Source organism: Strongylocentrotus purpuratus, unplaced genomic scaffold (assembly GCF_000002235.5).
Source record: "Strongylocentrotus purpuratus isolate Spur 01 unplaced genomic scaffold, Spur_5.0 spur5_contig_843, whole genome shotgun sequence".
Lineage (NCBI taxonomy): Eukaryota > Metazoa > Echinodermata > Echinoidea > Camarodonta > Strongylocentrotidae > Strongylocentrotus > Strongylocentrotus purpuratus.
In genome coordinates, this window is record NW_022145550.1 from 1,035,398 (window position 1) to 1,062,349 (window position 26,952).

The window sequence follows — 26,952 nt, forward strand, 5'->3', positions numbered from 1 at the left end:
TTAAGATTCAAATTCAAAGTTCTCGTATACAGACCACCATTCAAACAACGCAAAGCTATATGAATTTAAGATTCAAATGCAAAGTTCTCGTATACAGACCACCATTCAAACAACGCAAAGCTATATGAATTTAAGATTCAAATGCAAAGTTCTCGTATACAGAGCACCATTCAAACAACGCAAAGCTATATGAATTTAAGAATCGAATGCAATGTTCTCGTATACAGAGCATCATTCAAACAACGCAAAGCTATATGAATTTAAGAATCAAATACAACGTTCTCGTATACAGAGCATCACTCAAACAACGCAAAGCTATATGAATTTAAGAATCAAATACAACGTTCTCGTATACAGAGCATCATTTAAACAACGCAAAGCTATATGAATTTAAGATTGAAATGCAAAGTTCTCGTATACAGACCACCATTCAAACAACGCAAAGCTATATTAATTTAAGAATCAAATGCAATGTTCTCGTATACAGAGCACCATTCAACCAAGAAAGCTATATGAATTTAAGAATCGAATGCAACGTGCTTGTATATACAGTCCACCATTCAACCAACGCAAAGCTATATGAATTTAAGAATCAAATGCAACGTTCTCGTATACAGAGTACCATTCGACCAACAAAGCTATATGAATTTAAGAATCAAATGCTAATTTCTCGGATACAGAACACCAGCAACCAACAAAGCTATATAAATTTAATGCTTATTTCTCGGGTACAGAACACCGTGAAACCAACAAAGCTATATGAATTTAATGCTTTAATTTCTCGGATACAGAACACCGTTAAACCAACAAAGCTATATGAATTTAAGAATCAAATGCTTATTTCTCGGATACAGAACACCGGCAACCAACAAAGCTATATGAATTTAAGAATCAAATGCTAATTTCTCGGATACAGAACACCGTTCAACCAACAAAGCTATATGAATTTAAGAATCAAATGCTAATTTCTCGTATACAGAGCACCATTCAAACAACGCAAAGCTATATGAATTTAAGATTAAAATGCAAAGTTCTCGTATACAGAGCACCATTCAAACAACGCACAGCTATATGAATTTAAGAATCAAATGCAAAGTTCTCGTATATACAGGCCACCATTCAAACAACGCAAAGCTATATGAATTTAAGATTCAAATGCAAAGTTCTCGTATACAGACCACCATTCAAACAACGCAAAGCTATATGAATTTAAGATTCAAATGCAAAGTTCTCGTATACAGAGCACCATTCAAACAACGCAAAGCTATATGAATTTAAGAATCGAATGCAATGTTCTCGTATACAGAGCATCATTCAAACAACGCAAAGCTATATGAATTTAAGAATCAAATACAACGTTCTCGTATACAGAGCATCACTCAAACAACGCAAAGCTATATGAATTTAAGAATCAAATACAACGTTCTCGTATACAGAGCATCATTTAAACAACGCAAAGCTATATGAATTTAAGATTGAAATGCAAAGTTCTCGTATACAGACCACCATTCAAACAACGCAAAGCTATATTAATTTAAGAATCAAATGCAATGTTCTCGTATACAGAGCACCATTCAACCAAGAAAGCTATATGAATTTAAGAATCGAATGCAACGTGCTTGTATATACAGTCCACCATTCAACCAACGCAAAGCTATATGAATTTAAGAATCAAATGCAACGTTCTCGTATACAGAGTACCATTCGACCAACAAAGCTATATGAATTTAAGAATCAAATGCTAATTTCTCGGATACAGAACACCAGCAACCAACAAAGCTATATAAATTTAATGCTTATTTCTCGGGTACAGAACACCGTGAAACCAACAAAGCTATATGAATTTAATGCTTTAATTTCTCGGATACAGAACACCGTTAAACCAACAAAGCTATATGAATTTAAGAATCAAATGCTTATTTCTCGGATACAGAACACCGGCAACCAACAAAGCTATATGAATTTAAGAATCAAATGCTAATTTCTCGGATACAGAACACCGTTCAACCAACAAAGCTATATGAATTTAAGAATCAAATGCTAATTTCTCGTATACAGAGCACCATTCAAACAACGCAAAGCTATATGAATTTAAGATTAAAATGCAAAGTTCTCGTATACAGAGCACCATTCAAACAACGCACAGCTATATGAATTTAAGAATCAAATGCAAAGTTCTCGTATATACAGGCCATCATTCAACCAACGCAATGCTATATATATATGAATTTAAGATTCAAATGCAAAGTTCTCGTATATACAGACCATCATTCAACCAACGCAATGCTATATATATGAATTTAAGATTCAAATGCAAAGTTCTCGTATATACAGACTACCATTCAAACAACGCAAAGCTATATGAATTTAAGAATCAAATACAACGTTCTCGTATATAGAGCATCACTCAAACAACGCAAAGCTATATGAATTTAAGATTCAAATGCAAAGTTCTCGTATACAGACCACCATTCAAACAACGCAAAGCTATATGAATTTAAGAATCAAATGCAATGTTCTCGTATACAGAGCATCATTCAAACAACGCAAAGCTATATGAATTTAAGAATCAAATGCAATGTTCTCGTATACAGAGCATCATTCAAACAACGCAAAGCTATATGAATTTAAGAATCAAATACAACGTTATCGTATACAGAGCATCATTCAAACAATGCAAAGCTATATGAATTTAAGATTCAAATGAAAAGTTCTCGTATACAGAGCATCACTCAAATAACTCAAAGCTATATGAATGTAAGAATCAAATGCAACGTTCTCGTATACAGAGCATCATTCAAACAACGCAAAGCTATATGAATTTAAGATTCAAATGCAAAGTTTCGGATACAGAACACCATTAAACCAACGCAAAGCTATATGAATTTAAGATTCAAATGCAAAGTTTCGGATACAGAACACCATTAAACCAACGCAAAGCTATATGAATTTAAGATTCAAATGCAAAGTTTCGGATACAGAACACCATTAAACCAACGCAAAGCTATATGAATTTAAGATTCAAATGCAAAGTTCTCGTATACAGAGTGCGATTGTTGAAGCTTTGGCTTCGGTCTGTCCTGGCTCCTCTCAGTCTCTACATTGCCATACACGAGTGCGGCGGCGCCTGCTTCCTGCGGATCTGTGACCTCATACGGGTTCTCTTCCGGGTCAAGTGTGTAGTCGATTTCTACGTTGCCGTACGTGTGGTCCTCTATCGGATATGGAAGCTGATCATAGTTTTCAGTGTGCAGGTATTCACGGATGACATCGTAGACGAAAGCATATTCCTCCTATATAAAATTGTATGGGGAGGTTCTATTTGTTAACTACTTGATATTCGTTGGCAAACAGGGATGAAGAAATGAAGATTACAATTAAAAAAAAATAGAATAAAGATGATACTGTAAAATGAAAGAAATACACGAATATATTTTCGAACTAAAATACATTCTTTAGAGGTTGTATTCCTCACATGTAAAATAGAAGAAAAAAACAGTCATAGATTTGACTCCGATCAATGTATTTCAAATATCTATTTCGATTTAACTTCTACCACTGCATACCATAGTACAACAAGGAAATACTATTTAAATGTTGTAATTACAGATGATATTTCATCATAGTTCATGTTTCTTATTTATTATTGCAGGTAGTAATTTGACCTGTGTGATAAAATTACAAATAATTTTGCATACCTCAGTTTGGACGAACTGCATCCTGTCAGCTCGCAGTATCTTGACTGTCTGGAAAATATCGACGGAATCTCCCTGAGCTATCTGAGCGATGCACTCCATAGCAGTGCAAAATACACCTGTTCGCCCAGCACCACTCCTTTAATTCCACACAAAATGTAAACATGTTTAAAGTACAATTATCAAGGTTCAATAAACATAAGACTGTTGGGCGAAATTATTATTCAGATTTGAATCAAATAAATTTCATTTATAGTAATACATTTCTCGCAACTGAATAACCCTTTATTTTAAAGCATATCAATTTATGCATGTTTTTTTTTTCAGAACCCCTGATTACTTACTATTTAATTAACTTGCTTTACATAATCGCATCTCTAAAGATACATTTGCACTTTGCATACATTAACTGCTGCTAGCACGCCCTGTCAAGCTTTTTGTTGCCAATAAAAATCTTTCTTCAAGAGGCATGAATCAAATGTATAAACAGGACATTGGCCTATCATTGTAGTTGAGTTTTTAAGATGTTAAATCATTGCCTTGGTTGCAAAACAATACAGCTATTTTTGTTGTGGTATTTATGGACCAATCCTCTTTCCATAGACTTTGCACCGATTGCAAATGTGTAGGATTAATAAGCATTGTAAAGATACTGAACTTACAAACAATGGACAAGAATGGAGAATTCCTTCGTGTTGTTAGTGGAACTTTTGACAGCACGGATGAGCTTGAGCAACGACCTAGCCCCTAATTGTTGATCTGATCCATGTTTAGGCCATCCATGGAACTGGTACTGAGTGACGGTGTGACTGGTCTAAAAGAAAACGAAACAAAACGATCCGTGGAAATGGATGTATAAGGCATATTTGAATTGGTCACAGTTTTGCATCTTATCTTTGCGTCCTACCAAAAATTAGTGCTTTTCAACTGCCATCATATTTGACAAAAGCTAGATATTCATCAACTCCCAGTTCGCCCTGTTGAGAAAACTGTTCTGGTTGAAATTCATAATGCGGTTCGATAAAAATATTAGATTTCTTGATCCGTAAAAACAATCATTTCAAATGAGGGCATCACATCTAAATTCACAGTCTCTTCTTTAACAATCACTGTGTCGTAAAGGAAAGATATGAAATAAGACATACTTTGGAGTTTCTGGTAACTTTCAGTTGCCGAGTGGTCATGTCCCCATCAGATGATGTTGATAAGGTTGAAACTGAATAGGATCCAAACTGAACCGAGTCAGCATCAGGCCAGTACTGTGCACAGGTCTGGAATGGGGAGAGACAAGGCTATCGTTAGATATTCATACATACATACTTACATGTCAGTCCTTCCTTTTCTGTCCGCTCCTTTCCTGACCTATTATATGTATATCTCTCGCTCTTACCGTTTTCTTTCATAATGCCACGGGTTTCTTGAATCCCAATTACTAGTCACTTTAGCCATGTTAGTTTTTAAATGAGCCTTCTGTACCCTGTGTAGATTAGCCTTATGCTAACCAAGTTCTCCAATAAAGTCTACTCCTATACTACTACCATTACTACTAATACTACTATTGCTACGTATCAGGACAATTACCCCCTGGGCAATCACCCCCCGGAAAATTACCACCCGGAAAACTACCCCCCACGGACAATTACCCCCCAGAAAATTACCCCCCGGAGAATTACCCCCCGAGGACAATTACCCCCCAAGGACAATTACCCCCCAGAAAATTACCCCCGGAGAATTACCCCCCGGAGAATTACCCCCCGAGGACAATTACCCCCCAAGGACAATTACCCACCGGAAAATTACCCCCGAGGACAACTACCCCCCGAGGACAATTTCCCCCGAGGACAACTACCCCCCGAGGACAATTACCCCCCGAGGACAACTACCCCCGAGGACAATTACCCCCCGAGGACAACTACCCCCGAGGACAACTACCCCCGAGGACAATTACCCCCCGAGGACAACTACCCCCCGAGGACAATTTCCCCCAAGTACAACTACCCCCCTCTTCCGAGGACAACTATCCCCGATGACAATCACCCCCGAGGAATTTGTAACACTGTGACAAATAATGCGAGCTTCTCTCCAAATTGCTCTTTATAGAAAATTTCATAAACTTTCAATTTCTATGTTATTTGTGAAGTTCATTTCAGTGTTTTCAAGTTATTCACTTCGATGTGGGGGGGGGGGGTGGGAGTTGCCCAATTCCCCCGAAGTTTTGCTACCGAGTAAATAACAGAAATTACATTTTTTAAAGAAATTCAATAATACATTGCGCGCAGATGAGTACGCCTTACAGCCTCTCTCACCAACAAAATGGCAAAACAAAGAAATTAGGATGTAATATTTCATTTATGCATCCTCTGTCACTTTTTAAGCTGATCGTGTATTTGTCTTTGTATAATGGGCCCTCGACCATGATCCGAAATTAAGGTTTTCTTCACGTTATCTATATATTTCTGTTATCTATATATTTATGTTGTCATGCGGGAGTATGATATGCGCAGGTCGAGGGTTCGAATCACGACACTGGCACTAATATCCTTTTTCAAGATATTAACCTGCACTTGCTACTCTCCACCCAGGTGTTAAATGGGTACCCAGTAGTATGCGACCGTCATTGCTGGTCACAACGGTGTCGATTTTTATCCGTGGTTGGGGGGGGGGGGGGGGGGGGAGGTGATAGGTGCCAAAATAATTTCGGCAATGGATCAAAGCAACCAAGAGGTAGAAGTGTGTGGCAGGTTGCACCCCCTCCCTTACAAGTTATTAATTTGTTCAAGTCACCCTCAATAAAGATAACATTTCAGAGAATATGGGACCCATGTGGGCTTGCAACTTGGGTTATTATCCTCTCAAGCGCGTAGCAAGGATTTTATTTTAGGGGGGCGGTAGTGAGCACGCGAAGCGCGCTCCCTAAAGGGGGTGGCTGCAGGGAGGGGGGTTTTCCCCGTCCCACGCGAAGCGCGGAAGCTTTGATGTTTCATTTAATTATTAGAGAAAGAAGACGATTCGTTGTACCGTTCTCAACTCTTAATCCTTGTCTAAATTCAATTTCTTTTGACCTTTAATTAAATTATTAGAGAAAGAAGACGATTCGTTGTACCGTTCTCGACTCTTAATCCTTGTCTGATTTCAGTTCCCCCCTCCCTCGCGAAGCGCGAAAGCTTTGACGTTTCATTAAGTTACTAAAGAAAGAAGACGATTCGTTGTACCATTCTCGACTCTTAATCCTTGTCTGAATTCAGTTCCCCACCCCCCCCCCCCCTCCCGCGCGAAACTTCGACGTTTCATTACATTATAAGAGAAAGATGACGATTCGTTGTACCGTTCTTGACTCTTAATCTTTTTTCTTCCTACGTCCTCTTCCCTTTTTCTTTCTCTCTCTCTCTTTTTTTTGGCCGGCTTTTTTTACGCGCGCCTATATACGCGCCTGTATCCTTTCTGTCTCTCCCACTCTCTACTTCTTTTTTGCACTTTTGCGCTTCGCGCTTGATATTTAGCTCGTTGCTTTTTAACGCTGCGGCTTTGCATTTGGCGCACTGCATTTCTATGATGCTGTTGATTGAATAAATTGATCAATTCCTGATGAAGCCGTATGAGCGAGAATTCAATTTATTCTTGTCTCATATACAGATGTCTCATTTACGTATGTATTATGAAAATGAGATAGCAAAATGTGTATATTGATGGTCATCTTGCGAGTAATAACCATTAACTACTCTCATTGGGGTCTCATCATTATTGTTTCTCTTCATTTTTTTTTTATTGTTTGAATTGTTTGGGGGGGGGGGGATGATTGGACAGGCCACCCCCCCCCCCCACCTGAAATATTTTTTTTTTGGGGGGGTGATATATCCCCCCACCCCCTCCCCCCCCCCCCCGGGATCGACACCCATGAACATAGCACTTGGCGAGTGCCTGAGTCATGCAAAATAGATAGTCTGTGAAGAATTTGGGATTTGGGAGAAACTTTTCATTTTTTTAGAGGGTACCATGACTCAAAAAGTTGAAATAATGCTGCTCAAGAGAAATGTATTTCTATGCATTTTGAGAAGCGCTTGACAATTACCTAAAACTTACATCCTTCGTGGAAATCAGCAGCCGCACTGCCGTGGTATAACTTATATGTATTAAAGGGAAATGTTTAGTAACGAGGAAGACAACGTGCTAGTATTTGAGCGAATATGGGTTCATGAAGGGGGTCTTATAGGCTCGTAGCCATCCCTCAATGTATCAGATCGTCTTTTGCTATTGAATCCTGATTGTCCACGGGGGGTAGTTGTCCTCGGGGGGTAACTGTCCTCGAGGGTAGTTGTCCTCGGGGGGTTATTGTCCTCGGGGGGTAATTGTCCTCGGGGGTAGTTGTCCTCGGGGGTAATTGTCCTCGGGGGGTAGTTGTCCTCGGGGGGGAATTGTCCTCGGGGGGTATTTGTCCTCGGGGGGTATTTGTCCGGGGGGTAATTTTCCGGGGGGTAATTGTCCTCGGGGGGTAGTTGTCCTCGGGGGGTAATTCTCCGGGGGGTAATTTTCCGGGGGTTATTGTCCTTGGGGGGTTATTCTCCGGGGGGTAATTTTCCGGGGGGTAATTGTCCTTCGGGGGTAGTTTTCCGGGGGGTAAATTTCCGGGGGTGATTGCCCAAGGGGTAATTGTCCTAGAACCCTATTGCTTCTACTACCATTAATAATAATAATACTATTGCTACTATACTACCACTATTAATCCAGGGAGGAGCTCGAATTCGGTTGTTCATACAAGTGACCGGTACCCCCTCCCTTCTGCGCCACCGATGGGAATTCAACATTTAACTTTTTTTGTTATCAACACAAAAGAGTATTTAAATCTCCCAAGTTTAAACTAAGACATTTTATTGATCGACGTAATTTCAAAATTGACAAATACTCGCACTACTACCTTGTCGTTTTGGCTCTTGTCGTTAAGCATGACGACAGTGGATGGTTTATTGTTGAGGACCATAGACCAGAAATCAGACACAGTGGTTGGCAGTGGCATCTGGGTTGTCATGAATGTACAGTGGATCCCCTGAAAGATGAGGGAAGAATAAATACAACATGAGACCCTTGCCACCTACTTCCATTGCCATGAAATACACTCAGAGCTGTCAGTGTCAGTATCTTCGAAGGACTGGAACCCTGGGCGGAGGGGCTCAGTTACTGCACTGCAGCCCAACCCTACATCCCCTATGACTATCAATCAAGTTTGAATTCCAACATAGTTTAAATAGATATAATAATTCTTCTATAATAAGTTCTCCTATAGTACATTGTACATTATAATGGCGACAGTATATGTACATTTAAGGGGTATAAATCCCGCCCCTCCCCCACTCAGTGTTATTTAGGGTACGCGTATGCTTGTCCCCTCTTTTTGAAAGCACCCCCTATCTGAGGACTGCCAACATTACCGAACCCCCCTTTAGCGGGCTTTTTGCGGGCTTTTCCTGCCTTTAACACCCCCCTAAATCTGGAAAATGCTCAATGTACCTCCCTTAATTCGGAGTTATTTCTCAGAAGTTCAAAGAGACGAGAGAAAGAAAAAAAATCCCCTTTTTAAAGAAATTTCCGGGTGAAAAGTGAAATACACCCCCTTTTATACAATTCTCGGGCCGGACTTTGTCGCACGAAAAGTACCCCTTTACCGGACATTTTGATAACACGCATGGTATCCCTCCGTTCTCGGAGTGGGGGGGGGGGGGGGGGGGGTATAAATTGATCCACAATTCAATGACAATGAGTGTCACTATTATTGCATATAGAAACTGGAAAATATAGATAATATTTTAACACTCATCAATCTAACCGTGCATTCAAAAGTTCCCCTTCCCTATTAAACGAAGTCCCAAAAATACGATGGGAAACACAAATAAATACTCGTTTGTGCTAAGTATTAATAATATCAATAATACCGATATTAGCCCATTATGTATCTATGGTAGTTGCATACGTCCAAGGTGTCTACAGTTTCTTATGTTGAACGCGAGTCAAGATGTAAACGGTATCGATGGCATTTAATCCCTTAGTGTTTCTGACACTAAATTGCATGTGTAAATTGAATCACTTGATTCACAAAGAACATCTCACCTTCATTTGACTAGCATTGATGTAATCATGATCTGGGGAGTCTAGCATCACACGATTCCTCTGCACTAGAATGGTATGGAAACAAAAGAACATTTCAAACAGCGTTACGCTATTACCCTACAACTCAACATTTACACTAAAACAAGTACGAGTATTAAAGTCTTTCACATTGTTTGATAGCGATTTTGGATTTTAGGTATGTATGTATTCAATTTTTGCTCTTTGAGTCTCGTTATACATGACATGCATAGGGATGGATCAAAGTAGAGGTGGGATCACCAGCCCCCTCCCCCCTCCTCCTCACCCTCTTCATCCCTGCCTTAAGAGAAAATCTTATGTGATATCACCTCTCCACCTTCGAATTGAATTTAACGGACTCAAAGTTTGGGTATCCCCCAACCCCTACACCATTCCAACCTTAACTGCACCGTCTCCTGACAATCTTGAGATCCCCGTACGGTGTTATATCATTTGCTCACGACAACGTCATACATTTCACCACGGCGTTCTAATTCTCATTTGGCAAGAATCTACGATTTACATATTATGTCCACTGACGAAAATGATGGGGTTTAAATTGTGTGTATGTGTTTGTTTGTGTGTGTGTGTGTATTTGTTGGTATCCTAACATTACTTACATGGTAGGTTGTTTCCGTATCTATTCTTGGGGTGATTATCTCGAGTGCGCCCTGATCTTGTTTGAGAAGCCGGAGGATCTGGACAGAGGCTCTTCAAAGTCTGATTTAATCAGAGAATATGATGTTTACGTCACGAATTAGTTTGATCGTCATATACTTTAGTTCTGGTATATTTTTCGCGCATGCAGAAATATAGATTCAATTTTAATATTAGCAACGTTCATTCTGCGCAAAGGGATTTTGAAGATATTAACAAAATCGTATTACTATCTTGGCTATAGCCTAGCTGCCTCAAGGTTCTGAAAGCATTCAAGGAATTACAGTTACTTCTAAGTAGGCAGTCATTCACCCAACATAAGTTTAGATAGTGCTGCGAGTGAGATTCGAAAAAACACCATTCATTTGAATTACATTTCCATTCTAAGAGCGCAAGAGCAGGTTTGTAAATGGGATATTTTCTCTTTCTCCATGAGTTTTTTCCCCTGGGGCGAGGCCGTTCCTGAAAAATAGTTTCGTTGAAATATCCATATCTCTCTCTCTCTATTTTAGGTTTTTTGAACCCTTCGTCCAGAGGAAAGTGAACAATGAACTTACTTGGAACCATTACGTGGCTTATGATCAAGGTCAGAAGTTGTTCATTTTTACAGCTAAAGGAAGAAGAAGGCTATATATAGAGAGGGAGATGGAGACAGAACTAAAGAGGGTTATGGTATGTGGACCTGCCATTGCAAAACACCTGGGAGAGAACTAAAGTCGTTACTGTCAGTAGACATTCATTGTTGACCGAACTTTTGGTAATGATTGGGATGTGTTACCTGGAACTCCTTGGTCATCTTGGACCGTCCACGTCCATCGCCTGAAGAGTGTAAGTCTTGTAGATGATCAGTGAAATGAACGATAGGGATCAGGGTATTCCTCCAGAGAAGATCCTCAAGGACAGCCCCGTAGATGAAGGCATACTGCTCCTGTATTCATGTAAGGAACGAAAGCTTCAAACATTTTGTATAAATTCCATCTGATCCACTAGCATTTCTCATATTTTTACGAAATACGACGGAACAAGTACATCATAATTAAAGATTAGAACAAGCGGTGCCCTATGTCCGTGTTATAAGATTCTTGATATTCAAAACGTTTCCTTTGATAATATCTTGTTTTATATCAACAACAAAACGAAGAAACATTCAAGCAAATTTTCAACACGTTCATTTTTTTAGAGGATTTTTAATCATTAAAAGTTTAAATTTTCCATACAAGGTATGTTTTATAAATCAGGAAAGTAAACATGACCCCCCAAAATGCTGTTAACATGTATATGCATAGTGATAATGTTTTTAATTTCACATTATGTCGCGTAGAATAATCATATGGCAATCTCTGCAAAAGCACATTACGTTGAAATCCGTCGGTCCTATCAGTGTCTAAAATGAAAAGTTTGTGTGTCAAACGGCAGCAGCAGTTGGTGTATGTTTTAAGAGGTAACGGACCTTTGTTTGGACCATGTATGGTCGTTTCTGTCTGATGTTCGTCACGAAGTTGAAGACATCTACCAATCTAGTTGTCTTGGCGTGAGCTACGACGCTATCAATACTGATCACCACGCCTGTTCGCCCAACACCAGCACTGGGTAGAAAATATAATGATCAACTAATCAGTCATGTTATTGATTTTTTTTTTTAGTACAAGGTCGCATTCTCTCCGGATGTAACGATATGCCTTGACACTAGCTATTGAACGATAACACAAAAGTCAGCAAAATATTCACGCAATTTCAATTGAAATTAATGAGTGCGGGAACCAAGGTTTCGTTGCAGTAAAGCCCGATTATTATACGAACTTATTTTAGGAAGCTCTTTTTCGGCTAAGATAATTATTGAAATCTCTTATATTCTGATTATTTTAGTATTTCTTATAGCGAGCATATCGATAACACGTTGCGTAATCCGAACATGATCTCTAACATAAACACAAAAAAGTATCAAAAATATTTCTTGAAGGTCTTGACGATGATGTTTGTGGTACTTGTTTTGATCTAGGTGAAATTGACCAAGAAGCCTACCTGCAATGAATGATGAGAGGATGAGTGTACTGTCCATGATCAGCTTTGACTTCCTTGATGAACTTGAGCAGTGATGAGGTGTGTTTAGGAACACCCTTGTCAGGCCACTCTGTGAAGTGGAACTGAGTGACGGTCCTGTAGTCGTCACCCTGGTTAGGAGAGCAACACATGTCATGCACAGTGAAAATGAATTAATTTCAATGATACGTCAGCTTTTGTACCGATTATCAAAATATTTATCCGTTTTATTGTCAATAGTATCAATTTTTGTTAGTGTTTCCATGCACAGGATTTAGCTCAGAAAAAAAGCATGAATCATGTTAAAATAAACTTCATGAAATAGTAATTTAAAAAGTAACTTTTAAAAACTTCTATGAATGACTAAACTTGAAGTACCGTTTTCATAGATATTGTCCAAAGGGACGAATGGTTGTATCATATTAATTATAATAACTCGACTGGTTCATGGTCATGGAAGGCATCATGAATTACTTCCTGAAATGTGACGTAGCAATGCATATGCAGATGACTTATCTACCTACCTTTCTCAAAGTCATTTTCCTTTTAACTCCACCTGTGCAAGCTTCCAGTGACTCCAGTTCCACTTTGATATTTCCAAACTTCACCGAATCGCCTGGTACATTAGGCCAGTACTTACCGCATTTGATCTATTTTAAGCAAGCAAACATAAAATAATCAGATTAACTAAAAACCGTATGCTTTAATCTGGAGCAGAAATATTCTATGATTATTGTGTAATACTACTAATTTTAATAATCTGGATTTATTTAGAGATTGATATAAATACTGTCTCTGAGCGCTTCACACATATTATTAACCTGTTTATCAGATTAATTTGAGCACGATGTGCACCATCTCCACTCTTTGAGGGCATATGGCAATTACTAACAAAAAGGCTATCGACATCTCACCAGGTCTACATTTCTCTCCTGGATATGGATTGGCAAATGGAGAATAACGAGTTTCCAACTACATCAGTGCCGGTATCGGGGATCGAACGATCAACGACCTTTGTATTTCATGTCAAGTGCTTAAACTACTCCACTACGACTAAGCCATAGTATAATTTATTTAATCATCCGTCTTTCCTAGAACCCTACTTGTACTATCTGCATTGAGCAACACTTCTTTAAGCATAGAAAACGTCACTGACCTTATCTCCTTCCTTGAGCTTCGTTACCATGGCAATAGTCGTCACATTTTCCTGCCAGACCATCCTCCAGAAATCATCCATAGAGGCCTTGTTGGGTCCTTGAAAATATAATGAATTATGGCTCATCGGAAAATCAATGTTTCAATTGCCTTATGGGAATGACTAGTGTCTTGTTTGGATGTTCTTTTTGTGGTTTTATACAAGAATAAAATATTTACTTGAAAATTAATATAGTAACCTAAATTAATACGTCTTTCAATTTGTATTTATAAATTAATCCTTGTTAATCGTGACGGAAAATTAGAGTGGACATACCTTGTGATGCAATGTAAGCCTTGTCATTGTCAAAACTCTGTATGTGAAGAAAAGAAAAAAGAAAAGTGTACATAATGGAAAGTAGATCAAAATGATAAGTGAGGTGATGGCTACAGGGAGCAGACATGGTCTGGTTTTGTGATATAAAATCCACTTAATCTTGCACTTTTAACTGCAGATCGTGTATTTTATTTACCTGATTTTGCTTCTTGAACATATCTTCAAGCTTTTGATATGATTATTTTGTTCTTTGATACCTTCTGGAGGTAGAATATTGTGATAGTTTTACAGCCATTTTCTGCCAAGGAATTTGAACACACACCTGTAGTCCCATATGGAGGATCCTGAGTTTGCTTATTTTGCCCAGCCTTCTTCATACCTACACTACAGGCAACAATAACTGTAATGTATATTTTCTGACTGAATTATGCTTATATTATTCTTATGATATAGAAGCAATTACTCACTGGGATTTAAATCATTTACCAGATGATTTAGCTAACCGTCTACTACTACTAATAGCTAACCTACATAAAATGGGTGTAGCTGAGTGAGTGAGACTGCTGTGAGCTTTTCTGACTTCCCTTTGTTTGTTCTGAATACGTATTGAATATTGAATACTGTCCTGCCAAATTTAATCACCGGTATTCATCACCGTTCGACTTGCAAACACCATCATGAAGAATTACTTCTTACCACCCTCTTCTTCTAGATCACATCCACTCCTTCTAGCAATACTCTCAATAGTGTGTGCACTTAAACTATTGAAGAGTGGAAACCTGTACACGCAGATTGCAGACCATAGATCAGCTTCTTTACCCTTCTTCGATCTACACGCAACGCTTTGTGAACCAAGATCACTACACCAGCCTACTAGAAGGCGTACTTACACTGCAGATATTGATAACTGCAAACTGTTACTTTTTATATCATCCTGTAATAAGTGGAATCGAAATACAAAGCTTTGTCCACTTGACTTCAGGTCGACTTCTTTGAGCCACCTAACCATCCTACTTCTCCTCAGCGGACAAGTTGAAACCAACCCTGGTCCATCAACTAGTGCTCCTGAGACATTTCCATGTGCCATCTGTGGGGATGAAGTGAGAGACAACGACCCTGCTCTCTTATGCGATCACTGCGACTGCTGGTGCCACATCTCATGTGTCGGTATCTCCCCAGACTCCTATGATATCTTGACGAAGAAGTCCAGGAGCTTCGCTTGGGTGTGCTGCCAGTGTTCCTCTACCAACATAGGGTCAAGCAGCTCGCTGCAAGGTCTTAACCTCTCACAGACCAATCGTTTCTCACCCCTTCACCACGACTCCAGTAATGAAGAAATCCTTCCCTCCATCAACCCTCTAACCTCTACGCCTACATCGAGCCCTGGGGGACGTCGTCAACCACGATTTCACCCTCCATCAAGAAATCGCAAAAAGGCATTTAAAGTGATGGTTGTAAACTGCAATGGTCTTAAGGGGAATGCTAAAAAATCAAGCTTCCATGCAGCTATTGCTCACCACACTCCTGATTTTGTTTTTGGTTGTGAATCAAAACTGGATGACAGCTTATCATCATACTCAATCTTCCCAAGCAATTACTCAATCTACCGTAAGGACAGAAACATCCATGGAGGTGGTGTTTTCATAGCAATCATCGACACGCTAATTGTCACTGAATGTCCAGAGTTTGACTCAGACTGTGAGATACAGTGGTGCAACGTGCAACTTGCAAATGCCAAGCCACTGTATATTGGTAGCTACTACTGCCCCCCCAACAACAGACAACAAGGCCTTGAAGGCTTGCACCAGTCATTGTCCAAGATTATGACAAGGCACCGGCGCAGCCACCCTAATATCTTGATAGCCGGCGACTTTAATCACCCAGACATCAACTGGGATGACCAGTCGACTACAAATCCAGCCACTTCTACTTGTCACCAGAAGCTGTTGGATATCCTTTTGCACAACTCCTTGTCTCAAACAGTCAGGGAAGTCACCCGACCTTCATCCAACAACATCCTGGATCTAGTTGTGACGTCAAATCCCGCCCTGGTTGAGAATGTGTGCGTAAAGTCTGGGATATCAGACCACAACATCGTCACTTTTACTCTTGCTGCAAATCCAAAGATCTCTATCAAACCCCTGAGGAAGATCTACCAGTTCCACAAAGCTGACGAACAGCAACTGAGAGATGCAGCAGCCGAATTTGCGACGGAATTCCTCCAATCAGATCCAGAAAGAAGATCAGTGGAGACAAACTGGTCCATCATTGTCAACTTCTTAAACAGGTGTTTGTCTGAGCTTATTCCTTCCAAAATGAGCAAAGGAAGGAAACATCTTCCTTGGATTACTCCTCCTTTGAAACGCCAGATGAGGAAGAGAGATAGCCTATTCAAGAAGGCACACAGCCAGTCTTGCTCCACAGCTTGGACAGCCTACCGACAATTCAGGAACCAAGTTGCCAAGAATGTGCACAGAGCACGTTGTGAGTACGTCAACAACATCATCGGGGCAAGCCTTAAGGACAACCCAAAGTCTTTCTGGTCTTACATCAAGACATGTCGTTCTGAAAACATTGGTATTCCTACCTTGCGTACTCCATCTAAACTATGCGCCTCAGCATTGGACAAGGCAGAGACACTGAACGGCTACTTCCAGTCTGTCTTTACTCCTCACCAGCTCCAACCTCTTGTACAGAAAGGACCTTCTCCTTTTCCAACTATTGGTCACCTGCATGTTCACAGGACTGGTGTCGAGAAACGCCTCCAACAACTGGACCCTTCAAAGGCCAGCGGACCTGATGAACTCCCACCCAAGCTCCTAAAGTTGGTAGCTCGCGAGATTGCTTCTCCACTGTCCTTCCTGTTTCAACAAAGCTACAACAGTGGCATCGTTCCAGCCCAATGGAAACAGGCACTGGTTACCCCTATTCACAAGTCGGGAGAAAAGTGTGACCCCTCCAACTACAGACCGATCTCACTTACCTGCGTTTGCTGCAAAGTCATGGAACATATCATCCTGAGCCATGTGTCGAAGCATGTTGCAGTGAATAATATCCTCACTGATGCACAGCATGGCTTCCGACGAGGGTTGTCAACAACCACTCAATTGACAACAGCCGTCCACGACTGGTCCTCCATCCTACAGCAGCGTAGCCAAGCTGATATAATCTTCTTGGACTTCAAGAAGGCATTTGATCGAGTACCACACCTTCTCCTGTCAACCAAACTTCAGTACTATGGAATAAGTGGTGACTCACTCCAGTGGATAATGTCTCTCCTCACTGATAGACAACAGGCAGTCGTAGTTGATGGATCCAAATCAACATGGAGGGATGTAACATCTGGAGTCCCCCAGGGATCCGTCATCGGCCCTACCCTCTTCCTGTTGTATATCAACGATATCCAAGACAACATCCAGTCCACAATGCGTCTCTTCGCAGATGACAGCACCCTCTATCGTGAGATTCGATGCCCTGAGGACCATCAAATCCTAAAGGACGATCTCCAACAGCTGTCCAGGTGGTCTTCAAACTGGATGATGGACTTCAACGTGAAAAAGTGCGCTATCCTCACCATCACACGGAAGCGTACTCCCAGCATCCGAGAATACCACCTGTCAAATGGACTGATTCCGAGAGTGAAAGAGTACAAGTACCTTGGAGTAACGGTTGCTGCTGATCTCCGTTGGAACAAGCACTGCCAAACCATCCGGCATAAAGCAAGCCGTACTCTAGGTCTTCTTCGCAGGACTCTCTCACCCTGTACCAGGGATGTAAAGTCCAGGGCCTACACAGCCTTAGTGCGCCCCCAATTGGAGTATGCCTCGGAGGCCTGGAACCCACACAGCGTCACGGTCACAAAAATGCTAGAGCAAGTACAAAGAACAGCGGCTCGCTTTGTGTACCGTGACTACAGATACACTCAACGTTCCCTCTCAACGACACAACTCATTCCATGCAGCTCAGGACCAGCCGAACGTACAAATCTATCAATGCCAGGACAAAAAGATATCAGAATAGCTCCATTCCATTTCTGACAACTTGCCTAAATGAATAATGCCAAGGTTGTATAAAAGGGGTGAATAGAGAACAATGTACGCCTAACTCTTTTTGACGAAACCGGTGTCACTATTTATTTAATTATTATTATCGATATATATTTTGAAATCAGAACATATTTCTCATATAATTATATTTCCAGGGGCATAATTGATTACCGAAGCATGAACATGGGTATTACGCATAGCATTACAGGTATCAACAAGGTTATTTTTTGTTCAATTAAGCACTCAAATACCTTATCAATGACTTATTTACCCAATCTCTACTGAATGATGCAAAACCAAATTAGATAATATTATTAATGCAAAATTGTTGTTGTATATATATATACATTGAATTATTCTTAATGCTAATATTGTGAATTGTCACTAGAAAGTGATCTAACTATTGATGACAATTCATTGTCTTTGTTAATTATATGGTATTTTAACTAGTAGTATATTTGAAACAATTGTGAAAGAAATATGATATGTTTTTAATTGTAAATTGTCATGCAATTCAGCCCAGGCTGCGAAATGATGATATTAATAAACTGAACTGAACTGAACATCACCATCAGCTCTTGTGGCAGCTCTAGGGTGGGACACGCTTCACACACGTCGAATCCTCGACCAATGCACCCTTCTCTACAAGATCCATCACCGACTTGTCCCCATACCTGCACCAACTATTGTTATCCCTGCTACATACTTCGGAAGACATGACCACAACCTGAAGTATGTAATTCCTGTTGCAACTATCGACTCTTTCAAGTTCTCATACTACCCAAGAGCAATAAGGATCTGGAACAATCTGCCAGGCTCAGCAGTCAATGCAACAGGAATAACCAACTTCAAGGAGGCTGCTCTACCCTCCATCAGAATGATGCAGCCCCCCGTTGGTTCTCACATCATATAAGCTTACTAGCTTGGTTTTTACTTGCACTGGACTTAGCATATTTTACTGTAAATTGACAAGTGCTTTGTCCACACACCATTCCAGCAATTCATGACACTCCTTGTAGTCACTTGCCTCACCTACCATCCCAGTATAGCTTCCTGAGTGAGCTGCCAAAGGGATTACCCAACCAAGTACCAAGTATACATACGTCAAAGCTTGAGGAAAATGATAGTCTCTATTTTACAGCATTGCTTTTTCGTAGACAACTTTGTTCTTCTTTTTAATCGAACATAAAAGAAGATCAAGAAAATTCAAGTCATATGAGGAATTATTTTGCAGCTTCAACCGATAGTGGGATTCCGATTACATGTGTACATGAGTACGTGTGTGTGGGTGCGGCTGTGTGTGTGTGCGTGTGTGTATGCGTGTGGAAGTTTTTAGGTGTATATGCGTGCGCGCGCGTGTGTAGTGAGGTGTGTGTGTGTGTGCGTGTGTGTGTGTGTGTGTGCGTTTTGGATTGTGTAAAGATCCAGCGCAGAAAACGTGAATTCTACTTCATGTACTTGTAGTCCATCAACTCAAGCTACATCCTACATTATTGTATTGGGTGCAGGCGCGTACACAGGGGGTGTTTGGGGGGTTAAACCCCCCTGGTATTTTTATATGTGTAAACCCCCCCCCCCCTTTTTTTTTTTTTTTTTTTTAATTATTAAAAAAAAAAATATATATATATTTCCATGGCTGACCTAAAAAGGAGACCTTACCCCCACCCCCAGTGGAGCGAAATGTCAAATTTTCAAATTTCGAGGACCCCCCCCCCCCGCTTATTCAACGGTCGGCTGTATCGTTGTGAAATAATTTTCGCCCCAATTTATAAATGTTAAAACACCCCCCTTGAAAAAATCCTGCGTACGCGCCTGATTGGGTGTTTACTTTATCACGTTTTTGATTCATATCATTCCTTTTGGACGCTTCATTCAACGACAACCCACTCTATAACATTAAAATGAAAGTACATTGTAATGAAAATGTATTAATAAATTAATATATAGATAAATTGATACATGACACCTTACTTACGGGAATGTAAGTAGCGTTAAAGTAGTCGGAATGAGGATTATTGTTGATGACTTCTAACTTCACCCTCGCCGAATCATCTGGATGAAAGATAGGATATAAACAAAATCAAGTAAGCCAGTAGCTTACTATGTCCCATTTGCAGGTCAAACAATGAAAAGGTTAAATTACAACGGCATTTGAAAGACTATGGGTGGTATTCTCATAAGTTAAGCCGGGACTAAGTCTAGACTAAACAAGAATTTTAGTTCACACTTCTATGGAATGCTAGGTTTTATCTTCCTCCTTCAATATTCATGACAAAGATAATCTACCAAAGACTTTGTTGAAATTCAGTTCATACTCATATTATCTTTTTCTTCCCATTTCATTGCAAAATTATTTTTTTGGACTCTTTTCATTGAAGGATTAAAATAATATGTACAGGGTAAATTTGTTTGCAACAGGCACTCCATAAAAGTGTGAACTAACTAAGTACGCGCTAACTTAGTATGCGCTACCGGAATACCACCCTATGGCTTTTTGTGGGAAATAACGATCATGAGTTGTCGAATCGACATGAGTGATGGCAATCTCCTAAATAATAGTCTGATTTTCAGACCATTGTACCGAATGTTCGTACGTTTTGTGCTGCACAAAGATTCAATCAGTTTAACTTTGGCCATTTCAAGTAGTGGGTTATTGATGTAGACAAATGCTCATGTACCTGCCCGCCCCCCCCCCCCCCCCACTCAGTGTCATTTAGGGTACCCATATACGTGTTCCCTCCTTTTGAAAACAAGTCCGGTGTGTAAAGTCAATTTTGTGTATGTACGAGCCAGATTTTGGTGCGCGAAAAGTACCCCTGTTTACCGGACATTTTGGTGACACGCATGCGGTCAATTCGACCCCGGAGTGGGGGGGGGGGGGGGGGGGGGGGGCGGGTGTACCTGTTACAGCTCATTTTATGTATGTTATTGCTAAAGAATAAAACCTTTCAGACAGTCACTCAATAGTGTCTGACAGGAAAGTCTTAAAAAGAAATGGGTTTCTCTTCATAATTTGAATACTAGGACACTGCTAGCGGTCAAATTTCACAGATAGGACATACATGACATATTCATAATTCCTGCAAAGTTCTACACAATTTGATGTTGGCTGCAAAAGGGACCTTTCGATGTTTAGTCATTTTTGCTATTTTTCTTATTAAGCAGTCCATAGCAAATTAAAATAAACATTAAAAAAACCAAAAGCTCTATTAAGGTTTCAAATGCCGAGATTTGTCAATACGAACAAATCTTTTTGTATTGAGAGTGTAATTAAACTTGCAACATATCTTTACAGAAACTTTACTAAAAACTCATATTCTCAATAAAGAATTATGACATGGAACTGAAAGCATACAGCAGAACATACATTGATACACTGGAGCTTCATTGATGCAAACTTTTATAGCTCTCCCTGACAAGTCAACATAATAAAGGCCATGTGATTTTGTGTACTCACATGGTAAAATATTCTTGTATCTGTTTTTCGTGAAGTTGATCTCCTCTCGAGCCACGGTCTGAGGATAGATGTCTGGGCCAGGCAAATCCTAGAAGAGAAAAGAAATATAATTTCAGTTTAAGTTTTATATTGATTTACATTTCGCATATAAAAATATCAGAAAACATTACAAGCAAAGATAAAGTGTAGTAGCCGAGACTAGAGGCTTAAGAAGAAGACATATTTCTTGTTAACAGAAATTATCTTCATTAAACCTACATGAAATTCCTCGGAGAAGAGCGCAGTGTGTCTGTTCTTGTTGACAAACGCAGGGAACTGAGCCAGGGGTATCGGTTGACGTGTGCCAAGAGGTTTGTTGCTAGACCTGTCAGGAGATCCATCGGTTGAATCGAGGTCTAAGGACTTAGTTTGCCGTACAAAGGGCTTGACGGCTACATGTGGTTTAGGTCTCGTGCTCCTTGAAGGTGTTTGGTCTCGGTTCGAAACGGAGGCGTGCCCACTGTAGTTATTTCCTGACACAATACATACAGAAATACATTTTTTTTAAAAGCTTATCTGCCGTAGTTTACAGGAGGGATTAGACCGCTCTGCAAGGTCACTGGACAGGTGGTTATCTCATCAACTCAGCTCTCAGTTAACATAAGACAAAGAGGATCATGGGGGACCATTGGTCACCGATTAGGCATTGTTTGATATATAGAGGGCGCAAGTAGGTACCAGTAGTGCAGTGGACCTTTAAGTCAAACTGAATTTCACCCCCTTTTTGGAGGAGGAAAAGTTCTAGCGTGGCAAAACGCAGAATCAGCCTATACTGCAAATAACCAAAGAAGTCCTTAGTTCCTTACACTTGAAACTTTTTTTAATTTCTTCCAAAAACTTGTCTTGTTCGTGACATTATGAATCAGGGAAGGGCATAATTAAGTTGTAAGAATTCTATGGGGTTAGAAAAATTAGAATATGATGTCTCTTTGTTGCCATTAGCACGTCGTTTCATGCTATTTTCAGGATTATAGTTTTTTCTTTACCTGATCATATTAACAACTATCAAAACATAGGCCTACCTTCTAATGGCGTGTCTTGGAAATCCACTGGTGCCTGAAATTGGTCCTCGATGTTTTCTTTTTTAGACGGATTACTATCATTCCTTTGGAAAAAAAAGAGAACCAAAAAACAAAGGTTTCAATGCAAAAGACGAAAAGCGAAGAATAAGTGAGCAGAAGAGAAATTTACGAGAGCTGGTAACTATCAAACTTAAAGAAAAATTTCATCGGTAGAGTATTCCTTGAAGAAAGGAATAGAGAATTATCAGAATGTAGATAGCCATTTATTTTCAAATTTCCCTATTCTGCTTGTTCTTAAAGTCTGTACATAAAAAAAGTCCATTTGCATCGAGAGTATGGTATACAGGGGATTACTGTATAATTACTATAGAAGTATTAAAGTGACAGCATTGTACATGAACATTATAATCATGACTGAAAATAGAAAATAGTTCACAAACCTTCGTCGTTTGAACACGATGATGACTACAATGATGATAATCAAAATGATCAGAATGGCGCCAACGGCTCCACCTGCTGCCGGTGCTATAGGACCAACAGGACCTTTATTTGGGATCAAACGAAAGAGAAGAATGAAATCAGAAATCTTTATTTTCCCCAAGAAAATTCAATTGTTGAAATATGTTTTTGTTACAACCCCTGTATTGAAACAATCCATTCTGCCATCGATAACAAATAAAATATGTGTTTGATTGATCGCAACTTCGAAAATTAATAACTTTCCTATTTTTAATCGAAATTTGATCAAATTTTCACTGACCCGTCCCTCTCATCTTTCTGCTTCCATAAAAACCAACTTAATACCAGGGTTACAGTTTGATTACACGTCTAATATTGTTTTCAACAGCAGCGCTGCTAAGTTTGAGGAAATCGCATAAAACGGTCGCGATTGTATTTCAGTTTTGACGCTTGAAATGAATATTATGAAAAGATGAGAGAAACTTAAACCCCACCAGAAGATCCCGTGGTGCGTCAAGCTGGACAGTAAAATTATATTTGCAAAATGTGTGCATGTTCCGTTGATTTTGTTCCATTTATTCATAGAGAGCATTTTCATCTGTAAGGGTGCGGCCAAGGGTAGATGTCAGTAGAATAGTTGTTGCAGTGTTATGAATATACAGCGCGTCCCAGAAAAAAACGAAGCCGAGAATTATTGATGTTTTATCATAACTTAATCACAGTTATGATTAATAAATGACACATAATTGTTTAGCTCAGATCCTCTTCTTTCATTTGATGCAACTCATATAATGCATATTTCACGCATGAGTGATTTAAATCAATTTGAAGAGAAGGAACCAAAAATTCATTTGGTGGACGGTATCTGAATTTTAAAGAGGAAATCACATTTCTAGAAAGTTCAGTTTCTGCCCTTTCATATGACCAAGAAGTGATATGACACACTTCAATCAGGAAAAATGAGCAACGAATAACAAAGTTATCAGCCTGAAACGTCTGAACATTGCAATGAAGCATTGGTATAATACGATCACCTTTTCTATGGGATATGCCAATGGTTTTGAAATGGACCTGAGTTGATTTTGCAATGGTGTTGAAGATACTGGAATGGGTTCACTCTAATGTTCAAAGCAAGCCTTAGAATATCATATGCGTTATATTACTATCACTGCTACATACACATGTATGAACACAACATTAATCAGCATTATACTGCTCTTACCTGCTTGTATCGTCTCAGCAGTCACAGGTTCTGACCAATTACTAGAACCAGCTCCATTAACAGTCTGTACCTATATAAGAAATGTTGATATCATACCAAAAATAATTCTATACTTTTGACCATTTTCTAGAAATGTTATCATCCACGTAAGCGCAAATCTCAGGTTACTTATCCGAAAGGAACTTGCTCTGTTCATGTTCTGTTAATACTGTAACTCTTTTAAAACACCGGACCTGTTTGCCCTTTCAAGTTGCATGTAAAACGACACAATTCATATAATATATTATATTAATATAATATTCTATTCATATAGAGGTATACCCAATCATATTCTTTTACTACACTACCAAGTAGTCCATAGCAATTTTTATTCCTGCGGTTTTGACCAATCACAGGCCTAGAATCTTTATGTGGTATATAAATACCTATCAATACATATAGATGTATTACCTGAACTGAGTAGTTTGTTTTTGCTGTCAGGTCTACCACTGTATGCTCTCCTTCAAACGCACCAGTCAATACTTCCTCTGACTTATAGTCACCATCAACAACGGGGTCAGTTTGCTGGTAGCGGATGATATATTTCTGGATGTTACCATTGATGTTAGATGGTAGAGGAGTAGACCAGGATAGAGTGAAGGAGCTTGTAGTACTCTGCAGTATAGCCACATTGATAGGACTAGGTGCAACTGTGAAGGGAAAGCAGGAAGGTCTAAATTAAAAATGTATAGTTTTGTATGACAGGGTGTAAATGTGCATGGATCGCAAGTTCTTTCTTCTTCTTCTTCTTCTTCTTCTTCTTCTTCTCCTCCTCCTCCTCCTCCTCCTCCTTCAGGTTGTTATAATATCGTGATTACATGCTATTTTTTATATACATGTATGACCCTTTGATCTTTGACCTACTTACTTACTGCCCATTATGCCTCCTGACACATAGGGCAGCAACAAAATACAAAAGTATTCCACTTCTTCTGATCCTGGGCCAGTATTTAGATGGTTCCCATTGTGTGATTCAGGCTTTTCAATCTCCCCTTCAAAAGTTCTTTGCTAAGTGATTTTAGGACGTCCCTCTTTCGTTTGCCTTCTGGTGTCCAGTTGAGGGATAATCGTGTGATGTCATCTATGTTCTTTCTCATTTATGTCCGATCCATCTCCACCTTTTTCTCATGATGATGTTCTCCATGCTGTATTGATTCATTGGGCATACAGTGCTTCGTTTGAAATTGTGTTTGGCCAGAAAATGCGACATATTCTTCTCAGACTCTTTGTGTGGAAGACCGACAGCTTATTGACTTTGTTTTTCGTCATCCTCCAACATTCAGAGCCGTCAAGGGTGTCGATTTGTATCCGTGGTTGGGAGGGGGGGGGGGGGATGATAGGTGCCAAAATATTTTCGGCAATGGATCAAAGAAACCAAGAGGTAGAAGCGTGTGGCAGGTTGCACCCCATCCCCAAGCGCGTAGCACGCTCCGTAGGGGTTTGAGTGCAGGGAGGGAGGAGTTTCCCCTCCCCCGAGAAGCGCGGAAGCTTTGACGTTTCATTAAATTATTAGAGAAAGAAGACGATTCGTTGGAACGTTCTCGACTCTTAAGCCTTGTTTGAATCAAGTGCCCCTTCCTCCGCGCGTAGCGCGGAAGCTCTGACGTTTCATTAGATTATTAAAGAAAGAAGACGATTCGATGTACCATTCTCGACTCTAATCCTTAATGTTTGAACTAAGTTCCCTTCCTCCGCGCGTAGCGCGGAAGCTCTGACGTTTCATAAGATTATTAAAGAAAGAAGACGATTCGATGTACCATTTTCTTGTCTGAATTCAGTTCCCCCCCTCCCGTGCAAAGCGCGGAAGCTTTGACGTTTCATTAAATTATTAGAGAAAGCAGACGATTCGTTGGAACGTTCTCGACCCTAAATCCTTGTTTGAATCAAGTTCCCCTTCCTCCGCGCGTAGCGCGGAAGCTCTGACATTTCATTAGATTATTAAAGAAAGAAGACGATTCGATGTACCATTCTCGACTCTTAATCCTTAATGTTTGAACCAAGTTCCCCTTCCTCCGCGCATAGCGCGGAAGCTCTGACGTTTCATTAGATTATCAAAGAAAGAAGACGATGCGATGTACCATTCTCGACTCTTAATCCTTAGTGTTTAAATCAAGTTCCCCTTCCTCCGCGCGTAGCGCGGAAGCTCTGACGTTTCATTAGATTATTAGAGAAAGAAGACGATTCGTTGTATCGTGTACTTGTCTGAATTCAGTTACCCCCCCCCCCCTACCCGTGCGAAGCGCGGAGGCCTTGACGGTTCAATAAATTATTACTCTTAATTCTTGTCTATATTCATTTTCGCCCATCCCGCGCGAAGCGCGGAAGCTCTCACGTTTCATTAAATTATTAGAGAAAGAAGACGATTCGTTGTATCGTGTCCTTGTCTGAGTGCAACCCCCCCCCCCCTCCGGCCCTCCCGCGCGAAGCACGGAGGCTTTGACGTTTCATTTAATTATTACTCGTAATCCTTGTCTGAATTCATTTTCGCCCATTCCTGCGCGGAGCGCGGAAGCTTCCACATTTCATTACATTATTAGAGAAAGAAGACGGTTCGTTGCATCATGTCCTTGTCTTAATTCAGTTCCCCCTACCGTGCGAAGCGCGGAAGCTTTGACGGTTCAACAAATTATTACTCTTAATCCTTGTCTATATTCATTTTCGCCCATCCCGCGCGAAGCGCGGAAGCTT

The 26,952-nt window shown here is 40.0% G+C and overlaps 1 protein-coding gene across 1 annotated transcript; it reads right to left on the reverse strand.

The window, feature by feature from the left end:
• Window positions 1-1,865: 1,865 nt before the first annotated feature.
• LOC105446204 (receptor-type tyrosine-protein phosphatase alpha) lies at window positions 1,866-23,317 on the reverse strand. Its single transcript, XM_030989820.1, has 19 exons — window positions 23,305-23,317; window positions 22,985-23,087; window positions 22,545-22,627; window positions 21,742-21,995; window positions 21,484-21,571; window positions 20,002-20,078; window positions 13,981-14,017; window positions 13,666-13,763; window positions 13,034-13,159; window positions 12,492-12,640; window positions 11,920-12,055; window positions 11,248-11,397; window positions 10,433-10,532; window positions 9,795-9,859; window positions 8,608-8,736; window positions 4,841-4,966; window positions 4,358-4,509; window positions 3,699-3,834; window positions 1,866-3,293 (listed from the first exon to the last, which is right to left on the reverse strand). The coding sequence occupies exons 1-19, from the start codon at window positions 23,315-23,317 to the stop codon at window positions 3,015-3,017; spliced, it is 2,301 nt and encodes a 766-aa protein (XP_030845680.1). The 3' UTR covers window positions 1,866-3,014.
• Between the last annotated feature and the right edge of the window lie 3,635 nt (window positions 23,318-26,952).